This window comes from Euleptes europaea, chromosome 4, assembly GCF_029931775.1.
Source record: "Euleptes europaea isolate rEulEur1 chromosome 4, rEulEur1.hap1, whole genome shotgun sequence".
Lineage (NCBI taxonomy): Eukaryota > Metazoa > Chordata > Lepidosauria > Squamata > Sphaerodactylidae > Euleptes > Euleptes europaea.
The window spans coordinates 17,414,544-17,439,058 of NC_079315.1; the positions used below are offsets into that span (position 1 = coordinate 17,414,544).

A 24,515-nucleotide genomic window follows, 5' to 3' on the forward strand; every position below is an offset into this window, starting at 1 on the left:
TATCCTGCCTGCGTTCCACAGCACCTAATATAATAGGTCTGCTCCTCTGATCCTGGAGAGGACAGGTATGAATCATGACTAGTATCCATTTTGACTAGTAGCTGTGAATAGCCCTCTCCTCCATGAACATGCCCACTCCCCTCTTCAAGCCTTCCAGGTTGGCAGCCATCACCACATCCTGGGGCAGGGAGTTCCACCATTTAACTATGCGTTAAATTACCACTCTACGCCACAGGGCTCGGTACTTCCAAGAAAAGAGCCCCTTCTAGGCGCTTTGGGTCCCTCCTAGGGTTGCCAGCTCCAGGTTGGGAAATACCTGGAGGTTTTTGGGGCGGGGTTTGGGGAGGGGAGGGACTTCAATGCCATAGAGTCCAATTGCCAAAGCGGCCATTTTCTCCAGGGGAACTGATCACTGTCGGCTGGAGATCAGTTGTAATAGTGGGAGATCTCTAGCTAGTACCTGGTGGTTTGCAATCCTAAAGGAAATAATACTCAGTACACAGCCACTAATAATTACAAATACATTCACTACTGTAATTACAACATCAACATCAATGTGTACACAAGTTACCAACTTTTCACATTCAATTAACCTATCTTTGCTTATAAATTCAGTTCACGGTGATCCTGGAATCAGAAAACACTGTTGGTAATAAGTGGAACATTCCGGAGAGATGGTCTATATATGTTCAAGCAAAATTAGTCCTAATGTGATAGAAAGTGTTTTTTGATTCCAGGATCACCATGAACTGAATTTATAACCAAAGATAGATTAATTGAATGTGAAAAGTTGGTAACTTGTATGCACATTGATGTTGATGTTGTAATTACAATAGTGGATATATTTGTAATTATTAGTGGCTGTGTACTGAGTATTATTTCCTTTAGGATTGCACAATAAGAATAAGAATATATAGAGCACAATAAAACAATAAAACCAAAGCTCAAGAGTACAAGTAGATAAATGAATAAATAAATGGGCTATATTGTCGAAGGCTTTCACGGTCAGAGTTCATTGGTTCTTGTGGGTTATCCGGGCTGTGTGACCGTGGTCTTGGTATTTTCTTTCCTGACGTTTCGCCAGCAGCTGTGGCAGGTATCTTCAGAGGAGGAACACTGAAGGACAGTGTCTCTCAGTGTCAAGTGTGTAGGAAGAGTAATATATAGTCAGAAAGGGGTTGGGTTGAGCTGAATCATTGTCCTGCAAAAAGTATCAAAGGTAATGTGCTAATCATTGTCCTGTAAGTATCAAGGTAATGTGCTAATGAGGGTATGGTATGTTAAAATGGAACCATTGTATCCTGAAGTGATCTGTTAATGTATGAAATCCAAAGCTAATCCGCATGGCTATTGTGGACTGTAGTCTTTGTTAGTCTGGAGGTTTTTAGGACAGGAAGCCAAGCCTTATTCATTCTTAAACTCTCTTCTTTTCTGTTAAATTTCTGTCCTGAAAACCTCCAGACTAACAAAGACTACAGTCCACAATAGCCATGCGGATTAGCTTTGGATTTCACACATTAACAGATCACTTCCTGATACAATGGTTCCATTTTAACATACCACACCCTCATTAGCACATTATCTTGATACTTACAGGACAATGATTAGCACATTACCTTGGATACTTTTTGCAGGACAATGATTCAGCTCAAACCCAACCCCTTTCTGACTATATATTACTCTTCCTACACACTTGACGCTGAGAGACACTGTCCTTCAGTGTTACTCCTCTGAAGATGCCTGCCACAGCTGCTGGCGAAACGTCAGGAAAGAAAATACCAAGACCACGGTCACACAGCCCGGATAACCCACAAGAACAAATGGGCTATAGTTTAATTGTATGCCTGATGTGGATATAAATATAACATACAGAGATATATAAAACTTATTGTCGAAGGCTTTCACGGTCAGAGTTCATTGGTTCTTGTAGGTTATCCGGGCTGTGTAACCGTGGTCTTGGAGTTTTCTTTCCTGCTCGGGGGTCGCATAACTAGTTATGCGACCCCCGAGCAGGAAAGAAAATATATAAAACTGTTTAAATGTCTAAGAAGAGGTAAAAGGGATAGAAATAGAAAAAGCAAGGGAAATTAGAAGTTGCTGGAGGTAACTAGTTATAGCTGGTTTAAAACAAGCGAATGGCTATTGAAAAAAAAAGCTATTTAAATGGCTAGAATAATATTAAGAGAAATTAAAAGCTTTAGATGTAGGGATGAGGACCTTTAGGATTGCAGACCTTATGTCAGTACACATCGTGTTTATTGTACCTTCATATGGCCACTTGGATTTAGTACCTGGAGGTTGGCAACCCCAGTCCCTCCGCTTCTCTCCCCAGCGCGTCGGCGGAGAGGGGCGTGGCTTCTGGCCCAGGACCGCCTATCGAGGCGGAGGCCGGCCGGCCGGCCCGCCCCTCAGCGGCACTTCCGAGCGCGGCTCGGGTTTCCGCACGGGGCCGTTTGGCGGGTACCCCCCACACCGGAAGTTGGGGAGGGGGCGGGAAGCGGCGGTTTCCGGAGGGTGTGTGTGAGGGGGAATGCTGCTGCTGGGCTCGGGATGAGCTGGAAGGCGCGCTGGGGCGCCACCCCAGAGCGGCCGCCGCCCCCCCGCGACGCGGACCGGGCGACGCCGCCGACCCCTCCGTCGCCCCCTCCGTCGCCGAAGCCGCCCCCGGCCTCCTCCTCCGCCGCCGCGTCGGTATCGGTGCCCGGCGGCGGCCTGTTCTCCTGGCTGCGCGAGCGGCGGTTGGGCCGGGCGGGCTGCTTCGTGGAGCCGGCCAGGGACGCCTTCCGGGCCATGACCGGCCTCTACGGCGCCATCCAGCCCGCCGACTCGGTGTCGCCCATCACCCGCACGCACGGGGCCGTCTTCAACCTGGAGTACTCGCCCGGCGGGTAAGGACGAGTGGGGTGGGGCGGGTTGCCAACCTCCAGGTGCTCGCTGGAGAGCTCCTGCTGTTACAACTGATCTCCGGCCGGTAGAGGTCAGTTCACCTGGAGAAAAATGGCCATTGGACTCTATGGCATTGGAGCCCCTCCCCAAACCCTGCCCTCCTTAGGCTCCGCCCCCCAAAAAATCTGGCAGTAAGAAATCAAGAGAAGAAGCAAAGGGGCACATCTAGACACTTTGGATTAGTGTTAAAGTAAAAATATACAAATGCAAAAAATTACAAGTGGTTGAGATAAAGGTGGATCTTGGTTCTGGAATGGAAAACTCACCAACAGTCATAACCACTGGTTCTTGTGGGTTATCCGGGCTGCGTGACCGTGGTCTTGGTATTTTCTTTCCTGACGTTTCGCCAGCAGCTGTGGCAGCATCTGCAGAGGAGTGACACTGAAGGACACTGAAAAGCAACCATGGCTTCCTTTATAGAGTCCATCCATCTCTTGTCGGGTCTTCCTCTTTTCCTGCTGCCCTCAACTTTTCCTAGCATGACTGTCTTTTTCAGTGACGCTTGTCTTATTGTGACCAAAATACGATAGCCTCAGTCTAGTCATTTTAGCTTCTAGGGTCAGTTCAAGCTTGATTTGATGTAGAACCCACAGATTTGTTTGTTTTTGGCAGTCCACGGTATCCGTAACACTCTCCTCCAACGCCTCCTGTACCTGGTATTAATTTTTATGGTACACATGGCCCAGCCCAACCTAGTGACATTTATGTCCTTTCCGGCCCTTGTAACAAATGAGTTCGATACCCCTGATGTAGAAGGTCTGAGGTTCAATTCCGGGCAATATTTTTTGTCCTCCCTCTCAACCCTAGTTTTTTTAAAAAAATCATGTAGTAAGCGCTGAAGAAGGCTACTGCGCGGGATCCTAGAGAGCAGCTGCCATTCAGCGTAGACGATAAAGACTCTGATAAATCAATGGCCTGACAGATTGATTGTCTGATCAATAAGGCCGTTTCATGGGTTCAGAATTCGCATGTGAAAGGGCCCGGATTCAATCCCTGGCATCTCCAGGTAAGGTGATGGGAAAGACTTCTGGTTGAGACCTTGGAGAGAAATTGCCTGTCAGAAGAGGTGGAAGCTTATTTCTTAGTTGTCTCTTTCCCTCCATTTGCCCAAGTGCTTTAAAGACTGTTTCTGTTTGGTTGAAGAGACATTAGGAAGAATTTTCTGTTAGAGCGGTTCCTCAGTGGGACAGGCTTCCTCGGGAGGTGGTAAGCTCTCCTTCCCTGGAGGTTTTTAAGAAGAGGTTAGACGGCCACCTGTCAGCAATGCTAATTCTGTGACCTTAGGCAGATGATGAGAGGGAGGGCATCTTGGCCATCTTTTGGTCACTGGGTGTGTGTTGGGGGGAGGTAGTTGTGAATTTCCTGCATTGTGCAGGGGGTTGGACTTGATGACCCTGGTGGTACCTTCCAACTCTAGGATTCTATTCTATGAAGAGGCTATATGTCTGTGTCAGTGCAGGAGTGCATTGCTGGCAGGGTGCTGTGGAGGTCAATCCGGCAAGAGTGCTTGCCCTGTATACAAGGCAAAATGGTTCTCTAGTGCTTGGGACAACTAATGCAGGAATGTGGGGTTATGCGCAATGTTCTGCGATTGCATCCCATCTAGGAACAGAACCAACACTCAGAGTAAACAAGAGGCAGTGCCTTCTCTTGCATTAGACAGAGGGAAATGTGATGACATTTAAACCAGGGGAAAGCATAATGTGAATGCCTGGAAATATTTCCCAAGTCGTTTACTGCTTTAAATGTTTATTATTTCAACTTGCTATCCCACTCTCCCCGGCCCAAGGCCAGGCTCAGAGTAGCTTAAAAAAGAAATAAATATCCTATTACATAGATAAAAACCTTAAAACAACAATTAAAAAGAGCCCTATAAAACAATCACATAAAATAATGTCTTCGTTTATCTAAAGGCGCCTCTGGCGTGTTAGCATAACACTGCATCCAGGCGAGCAGATGGCTAAAACCCCGATTGAATAAGGGAGAGAGTAGCAGCAGTGGAGGTTAGGGAGGCCAGCATTTATATATAAGGGAACCGTAGCTTTTACCAATATCAGTGTGAGACTTCCAGTAGTTAGGAGTGGGGGCGACAGCAGCATACTGCGTACATTGCTTAACATCGCCCAGTGCATGCCCTATCTTGGTCGGAGGCCCAGTTCTCCTTTCATAGGCCCTGGTGATAACATTCTGAAACTGTGCAAACTTCCAATATGTAAAACACACCTTCCTTCACAACCTGGGTGATGGAACAGTGAGCAGGTCGGGAAGTCCTCCACATTGTAAGCCAGTTTGATTCTTCCTTAAGTGGTAGAGAAAGTCGGCATATAAAAACCAACTCTTCTTGATATATTATAGCACAAAATAATGCCTGTATCTGAGAGGCCCCCCTATGTATCAAAATCATCTGAGTACTGTCAACTTGGCAAGTTATTATTATTTTTATTAGCTGCATTTGTAGACTGCCTACCTCACTTGGACTAGTGGTAGATTATAAAGTAAGAACGATTCCATCAGTCAGTAGGCAAATTACAAAATATGACTGACCTCGGAAGGATGGAAGGCTGAGTCAACCTTGAGCCAGCTACATGAAACCGACTTCTGTCAGGATCGAACTCAGGTCGTGAGCAGAACTTTGACTGCAATACTGCAGCTTATCATTCTGCGCCACGAGGCTCCTCATCTATGCTTAGTAGAATTATTTTTCTAACACTAGGGTACAGAATGTGTGTCTCTGTTAAGTGCTGTCAAGTCGCTTCCGACTTATGGCAACCCTATGAATCAATGATCTCCAATACGTTCTTTTTTTCTTTTTTTTTAATAACAGCCTTGCTAGGGCCTTGCAAACTGAGGCCTGCAGCTTCCTTAATTGAGTCAATCCATCTCATGTCAGGTCTTCCTCTTTTTCCTGCTGCCTTCAGCTTTTCCTTTTCTGTATTTGCAAAAATGTAAATCAACTGAGACAAGTTTCTTAGTCCAAAGGCTGTTGCTGTGCAGACATTCCGTTTTTTAGAATGTTCTTGCCCTCCTCTGTGTGGATCTGTTTGCATCTATGCATATAGTTTAAATAGTCTCCTGGTTGACATGGAGTCAAATGCTGGAATGAATAAGCTGACAGAAAGATCGGGGCTCACCTGAAACCCAATCGGAAGCATGCCTGTGTGTAGCATCTGAATTCCTTCTGCTTGATCACATGAACGTGTGCCCCTCTGAATAGGTAAAGACTTCAGGAGCAACACGTTTAGAACTTCTGATCATATTGAGGGCTGACGAATGCTCTCACATAGGAATTGGTAGGTTATGCAAGCGTGACGTTCATGAATGGAAAATGCCTTAAATCCTCTGCTTAATGTACAGCCCAGTTTCAGGATTGTGGGCCAACATGAAAGTTTACCAGTTCAGCCGCAATTCAGAAAACTAATTATTGTGCAGCTGTTTTCAAACTGCCTACCTTCATAGAGCACTTTCCACGCCGGCTTATCTGCTGTGGAACCAAAATGGATGGTTGATGGTAACTGTTACACTAGGAAGGAAAAAAATGGTGCCTTTCCTTGCTGGGAAACTCCCTTAGACTAAGGGTTCCCTGGAAAGTACCCTGGTAACCAGCTGCCACCACTCAGGACCTCCTGAGAACCTCTAGACTGACCCGCTGAGAAGGCACTCTTCCAGCGCAGTACTAAAACAATAACAAAATAACTTATAACCAACCTGGTAGCACCCGTGCAGTCTAGCACATGGGGAAGAGATTAAAGAAAATATCCCAGCAAAATAGATTGTACTAAGCAAAGCCCAAAAAGTGAAGCCCCAAAATGGCTTATTGTAAAGAAGAGAAAACAAAAGGCTAAAGGCTGGCTGGATTCAAAAAGGAGTGGGAAAAAGGCAAACAGAATTCAGGGGAAAGCACACAGCAACAACAACCCAGAGATATTCAAATGAAAAGCAATAGTTGTACTAAGCTAAACACATTGCCTAGGCTGTTCTGGGTCCTCAGAGCAAGTGCAGAGTTCCTTGTGGTAACAAGAAGTTGAAGGAGTCCTTAACCCCTACCCAGCTTCCTGTGAACCCAGTTTCCACTGAAGACAAGGGGAAACCCCAGATAGTTATGCTAAACGGAGTTGGACCTAAGCCAGCCTCCTTTCTAAGACTGACAAGCGGATTTCTCCAATCCCATGCAAATCCCCATCTCTGATGTCAGAGGTTTCTTTTACCAATCAGAGCCATATCCCACCTCTATCAAGCGCCTGGTAATGGCTCTGAACTTCCATGACAAATATCTGGTCTAAACCGGATTGTCCAAAAGGGATTAAGTCCGCCAGGATGGTCCAATGTGAATGGAACTGAATACCTTTATTGTAATGTAATCAAGGGCCCCGAATGCTCTAGGTGGCGCTCCTGAGCCTTTGCAAATTGTAGGATTTCTGTCACAGAAACGATGGCCAATTACTATGCAGTCAGTTCAGCTGACTAAGGGCGAAAACGCATGGTCGCTTTAGCCTCCTTTATTCCCTGTTTCAGCCAGGATCGAACGCATGCGTTTCGCCAAACATGCGTTCGATCCTGGCTGAATCCTGGCTAAAACAGGGAATAAAGGAGGCTAAAGTGACCATGCGTTTTCACCCTATATGTCATAGACCTATGAAGTGTGACTTTAATTGCTGAGCAATCACCGGGCATACAAGCACACAGGATTATCTCCTTTTTTAACTAGAGAGTTGCTAAATTTCAGCGATCACTTGAATGGGGCACGTGCCTTCCTATTCAGTGCTCTTCAGACTGCAGTGAATATGGAATTATTTATGTATTAACATCGTTCATACCCTGCCTTCTCCCCAATGGGAACAGAAAGTGGCTTACAGCATTCTCCCCTTCTCCGTTTTATCCTCACAACCACCCTGTGAGGTAGGCTAGGCTAAGTCTGTATGACTGGCTCAAGGTCACGCAGCAAGCTTCCATGGCAGAGTGGGGATTCTAACCTGGGCCTCCCAGATTGAGTTCCTGTCCTGTCACCTTTAACACGATAGAAAATCCATGAAACTCTTTGTGTTGTTTGTTCCATTGGCTTAAGCCCCAACCGAGACTTTCAAATATGAAATATATAAATGTCAGATGATGTTCAGGAAATTTTCCTTTGGTTTCTCTCTCCTTCCCTGTTTAGGTCAGTGTTGACTGTTGCTTGTGAACAAACAGAAGTCCTGCTTTTTGATCCCATATCTTCAAAGCACATCAAAACTCTCTCAGATGCCCATGAGGATTGTGTAAATAATATCAGGTGAGTCTGATGGGAAATGAAAACCGGTTACTGATGCCTGAAATACTGCTGCATGCTTTAACTCCTAGCTTTGTTCTGTGAACATGCTGTGAGAGGACATTTCTAAATCAATCCCGTTTTTTAAACATGTGTTTATTTTGCTCCTGCCAATAGTTAATGTGGTTTGTTGTGCTAATTTCTTTTCTTGGCTGCACCCCCCAGGTCAATCAGCTGTGTCCCATATCATGTATTTAATAATCATGATGACCTTATCATGCAAATCAGAACCTCTACATAGTGTTGCCACCAAATGCTAGGGAAATTGTTTCCAAAAATTAAAAGGGGTGGGTGGAGGACAACTTCCAAAACAGTACCATCCAAGAGCTTTCAAGACTATGTCATGAGATTTTTGGCTGCCGTTTTGGGATTTCTAAGCAGCCCTTTGGATAAGGTTGCCAGGCACTGGCAACCGGCGGGAGAGTTGTGGGGAGGCAGTGTCCTGGGAGAAGAATTAAAAATAAGTCCTCATCTAGTTACAGGAATTTCTTACCAGAGAGTTCCTGGCAATTCCTAGAACTATCTTTGTCTCTTCCAGGTAGCTCTAGGAATTGCAAAGAACTCTATGGTCAGAAATTTCTGTAACTAGTTGAGACCTTATTTTTCTCCCCCAATGTGATCCCTCCAGCCCCAATTTCTGCCTGCTGATCAGGTGAGCACCAGCGGGAAAGGGCCGCTATTACCTGGAGGTGTCTTGCCATAAGCAGGCTAATGGGGACCCTAGAGTAGTGCTCAGGCTCCCCTGCCTCAGTCACAGTGTGGCTTAGAATTTGCTGGTGGGCTTACAGCCATATAACAATGCATTGAGGGGTATTTTCCCCCAGTGAGTTGGAAAGGGGGCTATAAGCCCATCAGCAAAATCCACATAACACTTTTTCTGAGGCAGGAGGTCATACTGTATTGCTGTCTAGCAACCCTAAAATGGCAGGCAAGATTTGGCGATGTAGTCTTGTGGGGGGGGGGGAGATTTCCCCTTCCCCTGTAGGTCTCTGCTTCTGTAGCCATAAAAAGCAGCAGGAGCCAAGCATTGCCGAACCCACCTGTCCTTGTAGCCCTGTCCTGCGTTCCACTTCTTGGTGTGGTTTTGGTGTTTGACTAAACCTCACAGCTTTGCCCCATACTGCCTGGGTGCAGTCATGTGTCATGAAATGCCAAGTCTTCCCACTAACTGTTGCATCCCTCTCTTGACTGCAGTCTTGATTCCACTCACCCCAAAAGATCTATCCTCAAGATGGTTGAATGTTTGGAAGGAGTCTTGCTGTGTCCAGGAAGCTGGGAGTGTGCCCGTCTCTTCTAACAAGCTCTCTTGTATCAAGTGATACCTTTCTAAATAAATGCGTTGAGGGAATGATCCTGCAGTCTTAGTGTTTTAAGCTACTTAAGTTCCCTGGGTTTTTTTGGCTTGGGATCAAGAGATTATCAGGGCAAACTGCTATCACTTTGAGGGAATTAAAGGCTGAATTTCATCACGAACAAAGGCAAAAAAGGTTGTCGAAAGTCTAAAGCAGGAATTCAGGCATCATAACACAGAAAACTAAAGCTGTGCAAAATAAGTCGTGAAGCAAGATGCACTCGGGTTGTCTTACTTAACATAAATTTTTCATTTGTGTAAAAAGCAGGATTGAATACTTAAATAGGGAAATAATTCTTTTTGTGTGTTCAAAGCCCTCCGAGCGATTTATCTCGATGATCCTTATGACAATCCTATAGTTAGGTGGATGTTCTTATCTCCATATTGCCGTGAGGGTCGCGGAGGCTGACAGATTGCTGCCACCACTGGTGACTTCATGGCTAGGGTTAGACTTGCAATGGAGAGGGACAGTTCCTGTTGCATCAGCTCTCGGGCCCGAGTTCTTACCAGATGAAGAAGAAGAGTTGGTTTTTATATGCCGATTTTCTCTACCTTTTAAGAAGAATCAAACCGGCTTACAATCACCTTCCCTTTCTCTCCCCACAACAGACACCCTGTGAGGTAGGTGGGGCTGAGAGAGCTCAGAGAGAACGGTGACTAGCCCAAGGTCACCCAGCTGGTTTCATGTGTAGGAGTGGGGAAACCTACTCGGTTCACCCAATTAGGGTCTAGCGCTCATGTGGAGGAGCGGAGAATCAGACCCAGTTCTCTAGATAAGAGTGTGTCGCTCATGTGGAGGAATGGGGGGGGAATCAAACCTGGTTCTCCAGATTAGAGTCTGCTGCTCATGTGGAGGAGTGAGGAATCAAACCCAGTTCTCCAGATTAGAGTCCGCCACTCTTAACCACTACACCACACTGGTGCGGGTGTGGTTGTAGGAAAAACTGAGTGAATGAGGCAACAGGAGTGCATTGGCTAGCTGGGGCCGGGGGCAGTTTGCAAGTAGCAAAGTAGTAGTAGTAGATGGAGCTCCAGTGGCTGCATGACGTCGTTCCTCGAGCTGCTGGTTTTTCCCCCCTCCTTTTCTCTGCCCTCCATAGACACATTTGCTCTGAGACTCTTGATTCATTGTTCTTAACCAGCTGCTCTCAACTGCGCACCTCCAGTCCAACAGTCTGAGGGACCTGTACGCTCACTAAGATGTTTGGGGTTTTTCTCTGGGGATCTCTGCCAAGCGATGTTAGGCAGATGGTGACTGGAGGGGAGGGTCTTTTCAATTACGGTGTTGAATCCCTGGAACACCCCCACCCCCCAGATTTGCTTGGTGCTGCCTCACCTTTGTTGGCAATTAGGCACCAGGTGGTTGTTTTTCATTTTGCATGGCCTTTGGCTGTTTTATTTCCTGTTGAACTTAACCTGATTCAAATCCACTTTTTTAAAACTTGCCAGCTGCCCTTTGGTTAAAATGATTTTGATCAACTGGTTGCCTCTGATACGTTCTAGTTTGTTAGCATCTATCCCAGCTTTTGTTTGTGCTGATATTTTGTAAGCAGCGACACTCTTTGTTTTTGCTTCTCCCCCCCATCTTAGTTAAAAAATGCTTTGAAAGTATTTTCCTGCCCTTCCTCAGTAGCGCTCATTGTTGAGCCAGTGTTGTGTAGTGGTTAAGAACAGTGGTTAACAGCGGTGGACTGTAATCTGGTGAACCGGGTTGGTTTCCTTACTCCTCCACATGAACACAGCTGTGTGACCTTGGGCTGGTCACAGTTCTCTTAGAGCTCTCTCAGCCCCACTTACCTCACAGGGTGTCTGTTGTGGGGAGGGAAAGGGAAGGTGATTGTAAGCCGGTTTGATTCTTCCTTAAGTGGTAGAGAAGGTCAGCATATAAAAACCAACTCTTCTTCTTCTACAGTCATCCAAGGTTTCATCTTGTCAATGATCTGTGTGAACTAGGAGAGATTAAACTGTTTCTCTCCTTGTCCCTTTTTCGTTTGCAGGTTTCTCGATAACAGGCTGTTTGCCACTTGCTCCGATGACACAACAATCGCCCTTTGGGATCTGAGGAAGCTAGACACCAAAGTGTGCACTTTGCATGGTCACACCAGCTGGGTCAAGAACATCGAATACGACACGAACACGAGGTTGCTCGTAACTTCGGGGTTTGATGGAAATGTTATAATTTGGGACACCAACAGGTAAGTGAACCTGGCAACAGAACATCACGTGCCATTCCTTGAAGCGGAATGTGGAAGAAGTCTAAATTATGTCTGTTCTGTGTGTATCATAAATTTATGGAAGGAAGGGGGATGCCTTTGGTAGGGGGCGTGGGAACTGCTTCCTGGTAAAACTGCTCCTGCATTCATGTCACCTGCCCCTAGTGATTTGCCACCATTTACCAAATTTGAGCACCCAGGTATACCCGGTAGGCTAGTTGTGCATGTAGAAGTAACAATCTCTTTTTTAATATATAGTTTTTTAATTAAATTTAATATTAATACAAAAACAAAAGCTACCATCACAGCAGCCATTTACAAATAACCAGTAGGCAATTGTCATCTGTCTGGTTTTGTACAAACTATTGGGGTATCTAAATAATTCTTAAAATGTGAAAGAAAATGAATCACAGAAAATGAAATGGAGAATCTTGTGGAAGAATGCTGGATTCAATTGCCCCCGCCCCCCATGCAAAACAGCAATTGTTTCCCAGGCAGCCATCAGGTTTTTGGGTGAACTTGCAGATGGCAAGATGAGAGAAAAGAGAGCTGAGGTCGGGGATATCATTAAATTTATACTAACATAGGACTTAAAATCAAGGTATCACTAGAGAAAGAGAAGCCTTGGGGAACAACATGCAGAAAGGAGAAGCACTAAAACTAAAGCACTTGTTTGCAGCTGGGCATTAAGCACTCCTTCTTCACTTGTACCTCCTCCAGGCCTTGGGAGCTCTCAATGCAGGGGTGGGGAACCTTTGTTCTGCCAAGGGCCATTTGGATAACATCATTCGTTGGCCGCACATTCTGGCCCAACCCCCTTTAACCCCTCCATTGTCGCCACTTCCACCCCCAGCCCTCTTGTAGTACAGAGGAAAAACGTTTCTCCACAGCCCAGGTGGGAAAGGGTTAACAGTTTCTTGGGCAGTCCTAGCAGCTTCATAGCTAATGACTCTTCTGCAAGGGGGAAAGAAGGTTCCTTTTCTCGGCAAAACAAACTCACATCCGCCTTGAATAGAGGATATTCCTGGCCGCGGGAGGGGGCGGATCGCCAGTCTTAGATCCTTCTGAGCTAGAGATCTGCCAGGACCCACGAAGGGCCAGACCAAATGATTTCACAGGCCTTATACGGCCCCCGGGCCTGACGTTCCCCACCCCTGTCTTAATGGATATGTTCATCTAGATTTTGTTGAATTATTTTGTGGACCTGGGGAAGGGGGCTTTTGAAGTAACAATCTCTTGATGGGGCTCAAAGAGAGGGGGTGGTACTAGCGCTTGCAAGATACGCGCTACCCCTGAACTTAACGGCGAGGATTGGAGTTCTGAAATCTACCGAGACAACACGGGAGGCAGTCTGACACTTTTTCTCCCCTCCCTCCCCAGGTGCACAGAAGACGGCTGTCCTCACAAGAAGTTCTTTCACACCCGGTTTCTCATGCGCATGAGGTTGACGCCCGACTGCTCCAAAATGTTGATCTCGACCTCTTCTGGCTATCTCCTGATTTTGCACGACCTCGACCTAACCAAATCGTTAGAGGTGGTCAGTTATCCCATTTTAAGAGCCAGGAGAACCACATCCAGTTCTGGTGAGTCTTTGCGTTTGTCTTTCCTGCTTTACTTGGCCAAAAGCAGCTAAGACCGAGGAGCGGTGCTGTGTATCATGGGTTGATTAACCCGCCTCCCAAAGTGATCAGTAACCCACAAATTCTGAGTTATACAAAGTTATTTTGGAGGAAGTTCAAAGTAGCCTGTTCTTGCATTTATGGATTTTTTTGTTAATTGTACAATCTGCCTGGAGTTGGAGCAAGAAAGGAAGTCTGTAAATGAAGGAAATCCACAGTGCCTCTTCGCAGCTGCACATTCAGAGGCAGATTAGCAATTGTACTTACAGGGAAGTTTCCCAGCAGGCCAATGCTTTGGAGGACCACTGGTAGCTAAGCGCAGACAGAGCCAACTAAATTATAATCGACCTATCATATACATGCCTGAATAATAACCCAAAAAGAAAGCTTTTGTGTCTTCCAGCAGATGTCTTAGCAAACCTCCATGGAGGAAGCCACAGAGTTAATGAGCTGGAAAGGCTGAGTGATATTGTTTCCTCTCGTTTGGTTTCACATGGCACTCCTTTTCGTTTTTCCCAGATCTGGCGTCTTCCACCTCTTCCGGGCCGAGAAGCGCTGGATCTCCCTGTCAGCAGGGTGACTCAAGCCCGCTGTCAGAGAAGCACATGGTACGAGCCACCCAGCGAGAAGGTGCGTGAACACAGCGGAAGCCCATTGGTTTTATGAGGGATGTGTGTGCAGGGGGGGGTGACCCGGTAGCTGAAGATGTGCTCGCTTCCGTCTTTGCTCCAAAAAAGGCTCATCTGGTCTCGGCTCTCGATTTTAAGTCTGATTGCAGCAAGTCAGGTTCACACGAGCAGGCTCCTCACATGATAACTGCGTGATCAAAGGTGACATGCATGTGTGAGTAAGTCATGCTCGCATCTTCAGCATGGTGGTCCCGTGCTTCTCTTCACGGTACTCTGACCGTCATTCTTAATCCGTGCACAGTTAGTTTCTGTTGCTGTGACCATATCGTCTGTTACGTAGCTCTTTTCTTAATCAACAGTTTTCTGCTAAGTTCAAACGTCTCCTTCTCATCCATAAAGGCTAGCTGTCACAAACAGGAAATAAGGTGGTACTGATCTCAGGACTATACCTGTGCAACCCCCCAAGTCACTGAGTGATCTCTACCCAGAATCCCTTGCAGAAAGCAAGCAGGCATGTCACGGAGAAGGAGATTAACCTTGTTTATAAGAACCTAAGAAAAGCCATGCTGGATCAGACCAAGGCCCATCAAGTCCAGCGGTCTGTTCACACAGTGGCCAACCAGGTGCCTCCAGGAACCCCACAAACAAGACGACTGCAGCCGCATTATCCTGCCTGTGTTCCACAACACCTAATATAATAGCCATGCTTTTCATACTAGAGAGAATAGGCATAAGAACGTAAGAAAAGCCATGCTGGATCAGACCAAGGCCCATCAAGTCCAGCAGTCTGTTCACACAGTGGCCAACCAGGTGCCTCCAGGAACCCCACAAACGATGACCGCAGCAGCATTATCCTGCCTGTGTTCCACAGCACCTAATATAATAGGCTTGCTCCTCTGATCCTGTTCATCTCCCTGGCAAGCTTGCTGTGAGTTGGGGAAGGGGGAGAATCTCATCTTTTAAGCGACTGCCTGCAATGTGTAATGGGACAGCTGGGATACAGGTCGAGTATCCCTTATCCGGGCATCTGATATCTGGACTGACCTGAAAACCAGACTTTCTGAGCCAGCATGCAGGCATTACTCACAGGCCCTCAGCAGCACGCCAGTTTGCCTTCTGATGGTTCAATGTACACAAAGTTATTAAAATATTGTTTAAAATTACATTATGGCTATGTGTACAAAGTGTATATAAATGAATTTTGTGTTTAGACTTGGGTCCCCTCCCCAAGATATCTCATTATGTATATGAAAATATTGCAGAATACGGAAAGGTCCCAAGCAGTCCAGATAAGGGATATTCAGACTGTATAAGTTTGCTGTCTTGTCTGCAGTATGAGAACTAGACCTAGATTTTGCTTATGCTGTTCTCTCGTGGTTATTTCATTTGGCTCTTGCTCATTCATTTGGCACTTTAAAAACCCCTCATTTCTTGCCTTTCCCATATGGCAGCACCATTCTGAAGAGCTTTTAAAACTGTTTTTAAAAACCTCGTTTCTTGCCTTTCCCATATGGCAGCACCATTCTGAAGAGCTTTTAAAACTATCTTAAAAAAACCCTTATTTCTTGCCTTTCCTTTATGGCAGCACCAATCTCAGTGTGTGATTTTTCTAGTTCTCTCGTTCCTTGCCCAGCATTACCGTGACCTCCTTTCTGTTCTGTGCTTCTTCATGTTTCTTTACGTTGTAAGGCTAGAGGTAGGGACTGGTACAGAAAATTGTGTTATACCTTTGAAGGCAGTTGGATGCATCTTCTATAAATGTGAATGGCGTGGCTGTGACTCACGAAAGCCCCATGTTAAGTCTTTAAGTTGCTGCAAGACTTTTGTCTTTATAATTAATTAAATGTTGCTTGTGTTTGGCTTCTATACTGGGCACTCGGTACCAGGGTCAGTGATAAGATTTTTTTTTAAGTGAAATTAAAATTGAAATAAAACTAAGTAAAGAAAACGAGTCCCGTGGCGCAGAGTGGTAAGCTGCAGGACTGCAGTCCAAGCTCTGCTCACGACCTGAGTTCAATCCCAACGGAAGTTGGTTTCAGGTAGCCGGCTCAAGCTTGACTCAGCCTTCCATCCTTCCGAGGCCGGTAAAATGAGCACACAGCTTGCTGGGGGTAAAGGGAAGATGACTGGGGAAGGCACTGGCAAACCACCCCATAAACCAAGTCTGCCTAGAAAACGTCGGGATGTGACGTCACCCCATGGGTCAGGAATGACCCAGTGCTTGCACAGGGGACCTTTACCTTTTACCTAGAAAAGGCTGAATTTGGGCATGACTGCAGTTACAGCTGCTGGCCAGCAGGAGGCGTGCAGTGCTGCCAGATTTGCCTCTGACATCTGCAGGGTTAAGGGACAAACCGCCCCCTCTTCTGCCCTTGCAAGCAAACACCAGAACGAAATTCGACACAAGATCAGCTGCCACCTACCCATGACGTTGTTGGCTTTGTGGAAAAGGTGACAATATGTAATTGCAGCCTAATAATAAGCAATGGAAGGGACAATATTTGCCCAGTTAACTGACTCGCAGTGCTAGCTTTGTGTGGATTAGCTTTTCCATTTGAGGGAAGTTGGTGTGATGGGATGTTTTTGCTCCATTTTGCAAGAGTTGGAAGAAAATGTTAGGACATGAAACAGGGGAGGGGCCGTGGCTCAGTGGTAGAGCATCTGCTTGGCATGCAGAAGGTCCCAGGTTCAATCCCAGGCATCCCCAGTTGAAGGGACTAGGCAAGTAGGTGATGTGAAAGACCTCTACCTGAGACCCTGAGTAGACAATACTGACTTTGATGGACCAAGGGTCTGATTCTGTATAAGGCGGCTTCATGTTCCACCAGGCCTACACCTGAGGGCAGCCACCAGCCTTTCCATTATTACAAATTGCTGGCCTCCCCATCCTCCCCCCCAACTGGTTTGGGGCTAACTGCTGGTCAGGACTGCCCAATAGCTGAAATAATGCCATCTTGTGTTGTGGTATGAATTTTAAAGTATGTTTTAATATAGATTTTAATTGATTGGTTCTTGTAGGTTATCTGGGCTGTGTGACCGTGGTCTTGGTATTTTCTTTCCTGACGTTTTGCCAGCAGCTGTGGCAGGCATCTTCAGAGGAGTAACACTGAAGGACTGTAGTTTTTGTTAGTCTGTCCTGAAAACCTCCAGACTAACAAAGACTACAGTCCACAATAGCCATGCAGATTAGCTTTGGATTCACACATTACCAGATCACTTCAGGATACAATGGTTCCATATTAACATACCACATCCTCATTAGCACATTATCTTGATACTTACAGGACAATGATTAGCACATTACCTTTGAGACTTTTTGCAGGACAATGATTCAGCTCAAACCCTACTCCTTTCTGACTATATATTACTCTTCCTACACACTTGACACTGAGAGACACTGTCCTTCAGCGTTACTCCTCTGAAGATGCCTGCCACAGCTGCTGGCGAAACGTCAGGAAAGAAAATACCAAGACCACGGTCACACAGCCCGGATAACCTACAAGAACCAATGAACTCTGACCGTGAAAGCCTTCGACAGTATTTTAATTGATGTTTTGATAATTGTGTTGTGAGCCGCCCTGAGCCAGGCGTGCCAGGAATGAAGGCGGCATATAAATGTAAATAAATAAATGTGCTCATGTGTTCAAGTGGCTGTGGAACAGTGACCTTTGACCCATGGGTCAGTGTCCTTCAAGGGCTCATAGAGTCCACCTGCTGGGTTTCCAGCTCCTATACAGCCACTGTTGCTACTTTTTGGAAGGAACTGCTGGCAGTGGTCATGTATGGAAATTAAGGGCCCCATGCATCTGGCATCTCCTTGTGCACATGCCCTGAGGGGGCGTGTACAGGTTGAGGTCACAGTGGTAGAGTGGGCTCTTTTCAGCACAGATAGATTCAGAGACCCTTTCCCTTGCCTCTTTCCCTCTTCCCCTTACCCGGCCTGTTTCCCATCACTCAGCTGCTTTCCACCTTCCAGCAGGAAGCTCCCTGTCAATGAGGTCACAATTGGCTTTTCCTGTCATGTGACTGATGATGTCGCTTGACTTCCTGTAAAGTGCTTTCAACTCAGTGGGTGTCCCATTCTGCTTGCCTGGGAATTAGTGGGTCCTGACTCTTGAAAGGGAGAAGAGCACAGATACAGAGGGCAAGAAACTTGGGGGCTTTGGGGGGGAAATCCTGACCTTTGATGGACCTCTTGAAACCCTGACGTTTCTTTCCCCCCGCTTACTAGGCCTTTCGTGTAATTCTTTATTTGAAACTGCATGAATGTTTCCTGGTGCCTTTTGCTAGAGCCTTAAAATGAACAATAACACACACTTAAATACTCATCATTGAGCCATTCACACATTTCCCATGATGTTAAAAACTTGCTTTTGGGGATGGGGAGTATAAGTTACTCTCAAAAATACTGTGCAGCTTTATCCAGGATTGTTACCTATGTATCACACACACAGAGGAGCATAGTGTTATTCAGGGTAACTTAGTGCCCCCCCAAAAGGCAGGACCCTGCCCCAGGGAGCTTACATCCAAGGTTGTTCCCCTCTGACATATTTATGGTTCTGGAGAGAGGCAGACATGTTGACTTCCAGAGGCCCAGTCTGAGCAACCAGTAAAGCCGTTAGTTGCCATTGCGCTTATGGTCTGTAATGTTCCTTTCTTAGACAGAAAAGCTACTTGAGGAATGAATGGGAGAGGATAGCTTTCAAAATACTTTCTGCCCCTCACAGGTGGATCGCCACGCAATAGCCTTGAGGTTTTAACCCCAGAGGTTCCCGGCGAGAGAGATCGGGGGAACTGCATCACGTCTCTGCAGCTCCATCCCAAAGGATGGGCGACGCTTCTTCGGTGCTCGAGTAACACAGATGACCAGGAGGTAAAGTGGGGGGGGGGGGAAGGTGGCATCTTCCTAAATATGAGTTGGCAGGAGGGATATATGCATATTGAAGAGAACCTTTACTTGACTAAAAGCCTGATCTCTTTTGTTCTCTCAAAGTCGAGCTGGGACAGAAGTATACTGCCATCTCGTTGGCAAGTCACTAGAAATGTGGGGGATGGAAGTGTTTGGAAGACCAAATGTTGAACATGAGTCAGCAGTGTGATGTGGTGGCTAAAAAAGCAAATGCGATCTTGGGCTGTATCAATAGAAGTATAGTGTCCAGATCACACGAAATGATGGTATCGCTTTACTCTGCTCTGGTTAGACCCCACCTGGAGTACTGTGTTCAGTTTTGGCCACCGCAATTTATGAAAGATGTAGACAAGCTGGAACGTGTCCACAGGAGGGCAACAAAGATGGTGAGGGGTCTGGAAACCAAGTCCTATGAGGAAAGGTTGAAGGAGCTGGGTATGTTTAGCCTGAAGAGGAGAAGACTGAGAGGGGATATGACAACCATCTTCAAGTACTTGAAGGGCTGTCATATAGATGATGGTGCCGAGTTGTTTTCTGTTGCCCCAGAAGGTCGGACCAGAACCAACTCAAAAGAGTTTCTGTCTAGACATCAGGGAGAGTTTTCTAACAGTTAGAGCGGTTCCTTAGTGGAACAGGCTTCCACAGGAGGTGGTGAGCTCTCCTTCCCTGGAGGCTTTTAAGAAGAAGTTAAAGGGCCATCTGTCAGCAATGCTGATTCTGTGACCTTAGGCAGATGATGAGAGGGAGGGCATCTTGGCCATCTTCTGGGCATGGCGTAAGGGTCACTGGGGGTGGTAGTTGTGAATTTCCTGCATTGTGCAGGGGGTTGGACTAGATGACCCTGGTGGTCCCTTCCAACTCTGATTCTATGATTCCCCCACCCCAAAGACACCATAGGAGTTTTTTGCTCTGACTTTGAACTATGACTTTGGCACATGTTGGTGGTATGTTCACAGTGCTGTGCCCACATGCAGCTCACTTCTGGATATTTATGAGTGTCTCATTCAGTGGCCAATTGCAAGGTTGCCTGTTATGTTCTGCTCTGTGATGGTAAATGAGGGATGGAGCCGTTTCCATTCTGCTTTTTTTGGCTGCGCTGATATCACAGAGTGCAAAATAAATGTACTCACATGGAGTTAAGAGTCCAGCCAGTGTTGCGCTGAAATCGTGTTGCTGGCCCTCTCTGTGCGCAATACCGGCACGCTGGCTTAACCCTTTGCGTGCAGGAAGCATTACTGTTAAAGAGAAGCCGCGTTCGTGATTGCGACAAAAAGAGAGCTAAGTGCTGGCCTTGGATCTGCTTTTATGTACTTCTTTGTGTGGTTTCTCAGGAGATGAAGGACAGATAAAAAGACTTAAGTTTTTTAACCTGGTGACTAGCTGATGGAATTTGGAATGTGGGGATGGCCAGGAGCCTTAGATAGCCTTGAAAGGGAGTCAGAGAAAACGGGTTTTGTAGTAGGCATAGTAGCCAAGGGAAACTTGCACGTTCATTGGCAGTAAACCTCTGAGAACCAGACTCTGGAGGGCAGATAGCAGCAGAGAATGGTTTGTTTCTCTTTCCGTAAGCTTCTCCAAGGTCTGCTGGGAGCCAGCGTGGTGTAGGGGTTAAGAGCGGTGGTTTGGAGCGGTGGACTCTAATCTGGAGAACCGAGTTTGATTCCCCACTCCTCCACATGAGCACCGGAGGCTAATCTGTGAACTTGGTTGGTTTCCACACTCCTACACATGAAGCCAGCTGGGAGACCTTGGGCTAGTCACAGCTCTCTTAGGGCTCTCTCAGCCCCACCTTTCTCACAGGGTGTCAGTTGTGGGGACGGGGAGGAGATTGTAAGCTGGTTTGAGTCTTCCTTAAGTGATAGAGAAAGTCAACATATAAAAATCAACTCTTCTTCCTCTTCTTCTTCCTCTTTTGCTTTTTCCTCCTCCTCCTCCTCCTTTGTATACATTGAAATTAACATGTGTAAAGGGGAGCAGAAATGAGCACGTATGTTGACGCATGGACAAAGCGAATGCAGGTAGGCTCTCTCTCCACGATCAGGAGCGTTGCTTTTTCAGGAACGTTCCCAATAATAAGCATGGCGTCTGCGTGCGCATGCTTTGTCCATGTGTAGATGCCACGTTTACGTTCTGAAGGTTGTGCGGGGTTCAGCGCACCCATTCCTGCTCCCCCTCTACACATATTGGTTTCAACATGCATGGCTTGCCATCTAGAAAGGGCTCAAGGTGTTTATCTAGCCATTGCTGGAAACGGGATCTTGGGCCCGATGCATCCTTACTAAGATCCAGCAAAATGATTTTGATCGCCTTCTAGCTGCCAGTGTGGTGTAGTCGTTAGAGTGTTGGACTAAGGTCTGGGGGACCCCGGTTCAAATCTCCACTCTGCCATGGAAGCTTGTTGGGTGACCTTGGACCCCTTCGCTCTCTCAGGCCTAACCTATCTCGTAAGGGTGTTGTGTAGATAAAATGGAGGAGAATGATGAAAGCCATTTTTGGTTCCCATTGGGGAAGAGCCCCGTTGTGCAGGGTGGCAAGCTGCAGTGCTGCAGTCAAAAAGCTCTGCTCACAACCTGAGTTCGATCCCAACGGAAGTCGGTTTCAGGTAGCCGGCTCAAGGCTGTCTCAGCCTTCCATTGAGAGCCAGCGTGGTGTAGTGGTTAAGAGCGGTGGACTCTGATCTGGAGAACCGGGTTTGATTCCCCACTCCTCCACATGAGCAGCGGAGGCTAATCTGGTGAACTGGGTTTGTTTCCCCACTCCTCCACTTGAAGCCAGCTGGGTGACCTTGGGCTAGACACACACTCTCAGCCCCACCTCTCTCACAGGGTGTCTGTTGTGGGGAGGGGACGGGAAGGTGATTGTAAGCCGGTTTGATTCTTCCTTAAGTGGTAGAGAAAGTCGGCATACAAAAACCAACTCTTCTTCTTCCCCTCCCTCCACCTCCTCCTTCTGAGGTCGGTCAAATGAGTAGCCAGCTTGCTGGGGGTAAAGTGTAGACAACTGGGGAGGGCACTGGCAAACCACCCCATAAATACGCCTAGCAAAAGGCGTAATGTGACATCACCCCATGGGTCAGTAATGACCCAGTGCTTGCACAGGGGACTACCTTTACGTTTTGGGGGGAAGAAAGTGGGGTATTAATGAAGTAAACAAGCAGTCTTGATGTGGGCAGTGAACCAGGAATGTACATTAATTCAGTGTCCATTTTTTCCCTTCTCTGTAGTGGACATGTGTCTATGAATTCCAAGAAGGCACGCCCATGCGGCCGGTCTCCCCTCGCTGTTCCCTCCGATTGACTCATTGCATCGAGGAAGCCAACGTCGGCCGGGGCTACATCAAAGAACTCTGCTTCAGCCCCGATGGCCGGATGATCTCCTCTCCACACGGCTACGGGATCCGCCTGCTGGGCTTCGACACCCAGTGCAGCGAACTCATTGACTGCTTGCCCAAAGACGCGGCCCCCTTGCAAGAGATCCGCTCGCTCTACTCCCACAACGACGTGGTCCTGACCACCAAGTTCTCTCCGACTCACTGTCAGATCGCCTCTGGGTGCCTTAGCGGTCGCGTTTCTTTATATCAGCCAAAGTTCTAGGCGCCTCTCGCCTCGAAAGGAACATCCGATGTTTTGGTTGTTTTTTTTTAAATTACTTCGGTTTAGTTGGAGTGTTCTTTTTTTAAATAAAAATCCTGTAAATTGTGGACAAATACAGAGTTCCTCTGATCTCTGGACTGAACAGCGATACAAGCTCGGTCCGGCCCTGGGAGCATGTCCCTGTTTGTCGATACTGTAATTGCGCATCAAAGTTTCGGTGCATTCTTTCTGCCCTTTCTGGTCCCGTTTTTTGGACATGGCGCGTTGGCACTTGCAAGTCTTCTCTTTCCACGTGACTGCCGGATGTGCTTGAGCGGAGGAGGAGATGCTCGGCCAAGCTACGTCTGCTTCCTTGCCACCAAGGAACTGGACTTCAGTCCCTTGGCCTCTTTGATTTTTCTGGATTTTACGATGGTTTTATTATTTTTTTCCTACTCTTTCTAGGTAACGGAGAACTTTTTTTTGTCTTACACACTAGACTAGCTACTGCCAGCGAGTGTATAACTTTCTTTGTGGACAACGTCACTACTTTTCCTGTATCGTTTTTTGCTGTAGTTTAATCTGTCGGCTGGTGTGTTTTTAAAAATTACACATGATCAATTGCTCTTTCTCCCCCCCTCCCCCACTCCCTTGTATAAAAACCCAGATGGGGAAGCACAACTGCTTTTCCTGGGTTCGTAAGAAGAAAAGTTTATCAAGACGAATAGCTTAATATTTTGTCTTCACAAGTCCTGTAAAATAGCACCTTCTGGAGCATAGAAGGAAGTAATTTGTTGCTCACTGTATGTACCCAGATTCCGAGGACGCAATCCGTTGCAACCAGCCTCATTTAAATCAAGGCAAGGAGGGGGAGCGGGAATTCTTGGCACGCCTCACATTGATATAAATGACGTTTGCATGGTAGAGCCTCCTGCCGGATTGTGCCCAGAGTCTCCTGAAGGGTCTCAGCATCGTGAAAGGTTGAGGTTGAATAAAACCTCTTTGAAATCTCCAGTGGATGCTTACTCGGCTCTCGTTCGCCGTGCAGTGTTCCTAAGGCTAGCTGGCTGTTCTTAGTGTGTCTTGCAGACCACACAGACCCAGGAGGGGCCATGGCTCAGTGGCAGAGCCTCTGTTTGGCATGCAGAAGGTCCCAGGTTCAATCCCCGGCATCTCCAGTTAAAGGGACTAGGCAGGTGATGTGAAAGACCTCTGCCTGAGACCCTGGAGAGCTGCTGCCAGTCTGAGTAGACAATACTGACTCTGATGGACCAAGGGTCTGATTCAGTATAAAGCGACTTCATGTGTTCATGTGAAGCCCCGGGGTAGTTGGGAGGTGATCGTGATGGAAACAACCTGTGCATAAAAGGCCTGTGTCTCTTCGCATAGCCTCAGCTTCATCTGAAAAAAGAGGGACCCCTCTGTATGACTTTGAAGGACCGAGGGTCTGATTCAGTATAAGGCAGCTTCATGTGTTCAGCAACTTCTTTAAGATCTCCAGTGGATGCTTACTCTGCTCTCTTTCCCCTTGCAGTGTTCCAAAGGCTAGATGGCTATTTTTAGTGTGTCTTGCAGACCACACAGTTATATCCCCCCCCTCTTCTGGCAAGAGGGGCCCAGTCCTTCAGATGTTGAGACTTACCAAGCTAGACACTTGGAGATGTCTGTCACACGGGTTGGTCAGCCAGTTCTGTCGAAGTGAGCTGCTGTTCTGGCAGGTGCCCAATTTTAGGAACACATTTGGCCCGTCTTCAGAATCATAAGAGTTGGAAGGGACCACCAGGGTCATCTAGTCCAACCCCCTGCACAATGCAGGAAATTCACAACTACCTCCCCCCACACACCCCCAGTGACCCCTATTCCATGCCCAGAAGATGGCCAAGATGCCCTCCCTCTCATGATCTGCCTAAGGTCACAGACTCAGCGTTGCTGACAGATGGCCATCTAGCCTCTGCTTAAAAACCTCCAGGGAAGG

General features: G+C 46.9%; 1 protein-coding gene across 1 annotated transcript; it reads left to right on the forward strand.

The window, feature by feature from the left end:
* Window positions 1-2,550: 2,550 nt before the first annotated feature.
* Window positions 2,551-22,598, forward strand: DCAF10 (DDB1 and CUL4 associated factor 10). The gene is made up of 7 exons (XM_056848250.1): window positions 2,551-2,888; window positions 8,099-8,212; window positions 11,597-11,794; window positions 13,193-13,395; window positions 13,951-14,061; window positions 18,788-18,933; window positions 22,193-22,598. Exons 1-7 carry the CDS (start codon window positions 2,551-2,553, stop codon window positions 22,559-22,561), a joined length of 1,479 nt encoding a protein of 492 aa, XP_056704228.1. The 3' UTR covers window positions 22,562-22,598.
* Window positions 22,599-24,515: the final 1,917 nt, after the last annotated feature.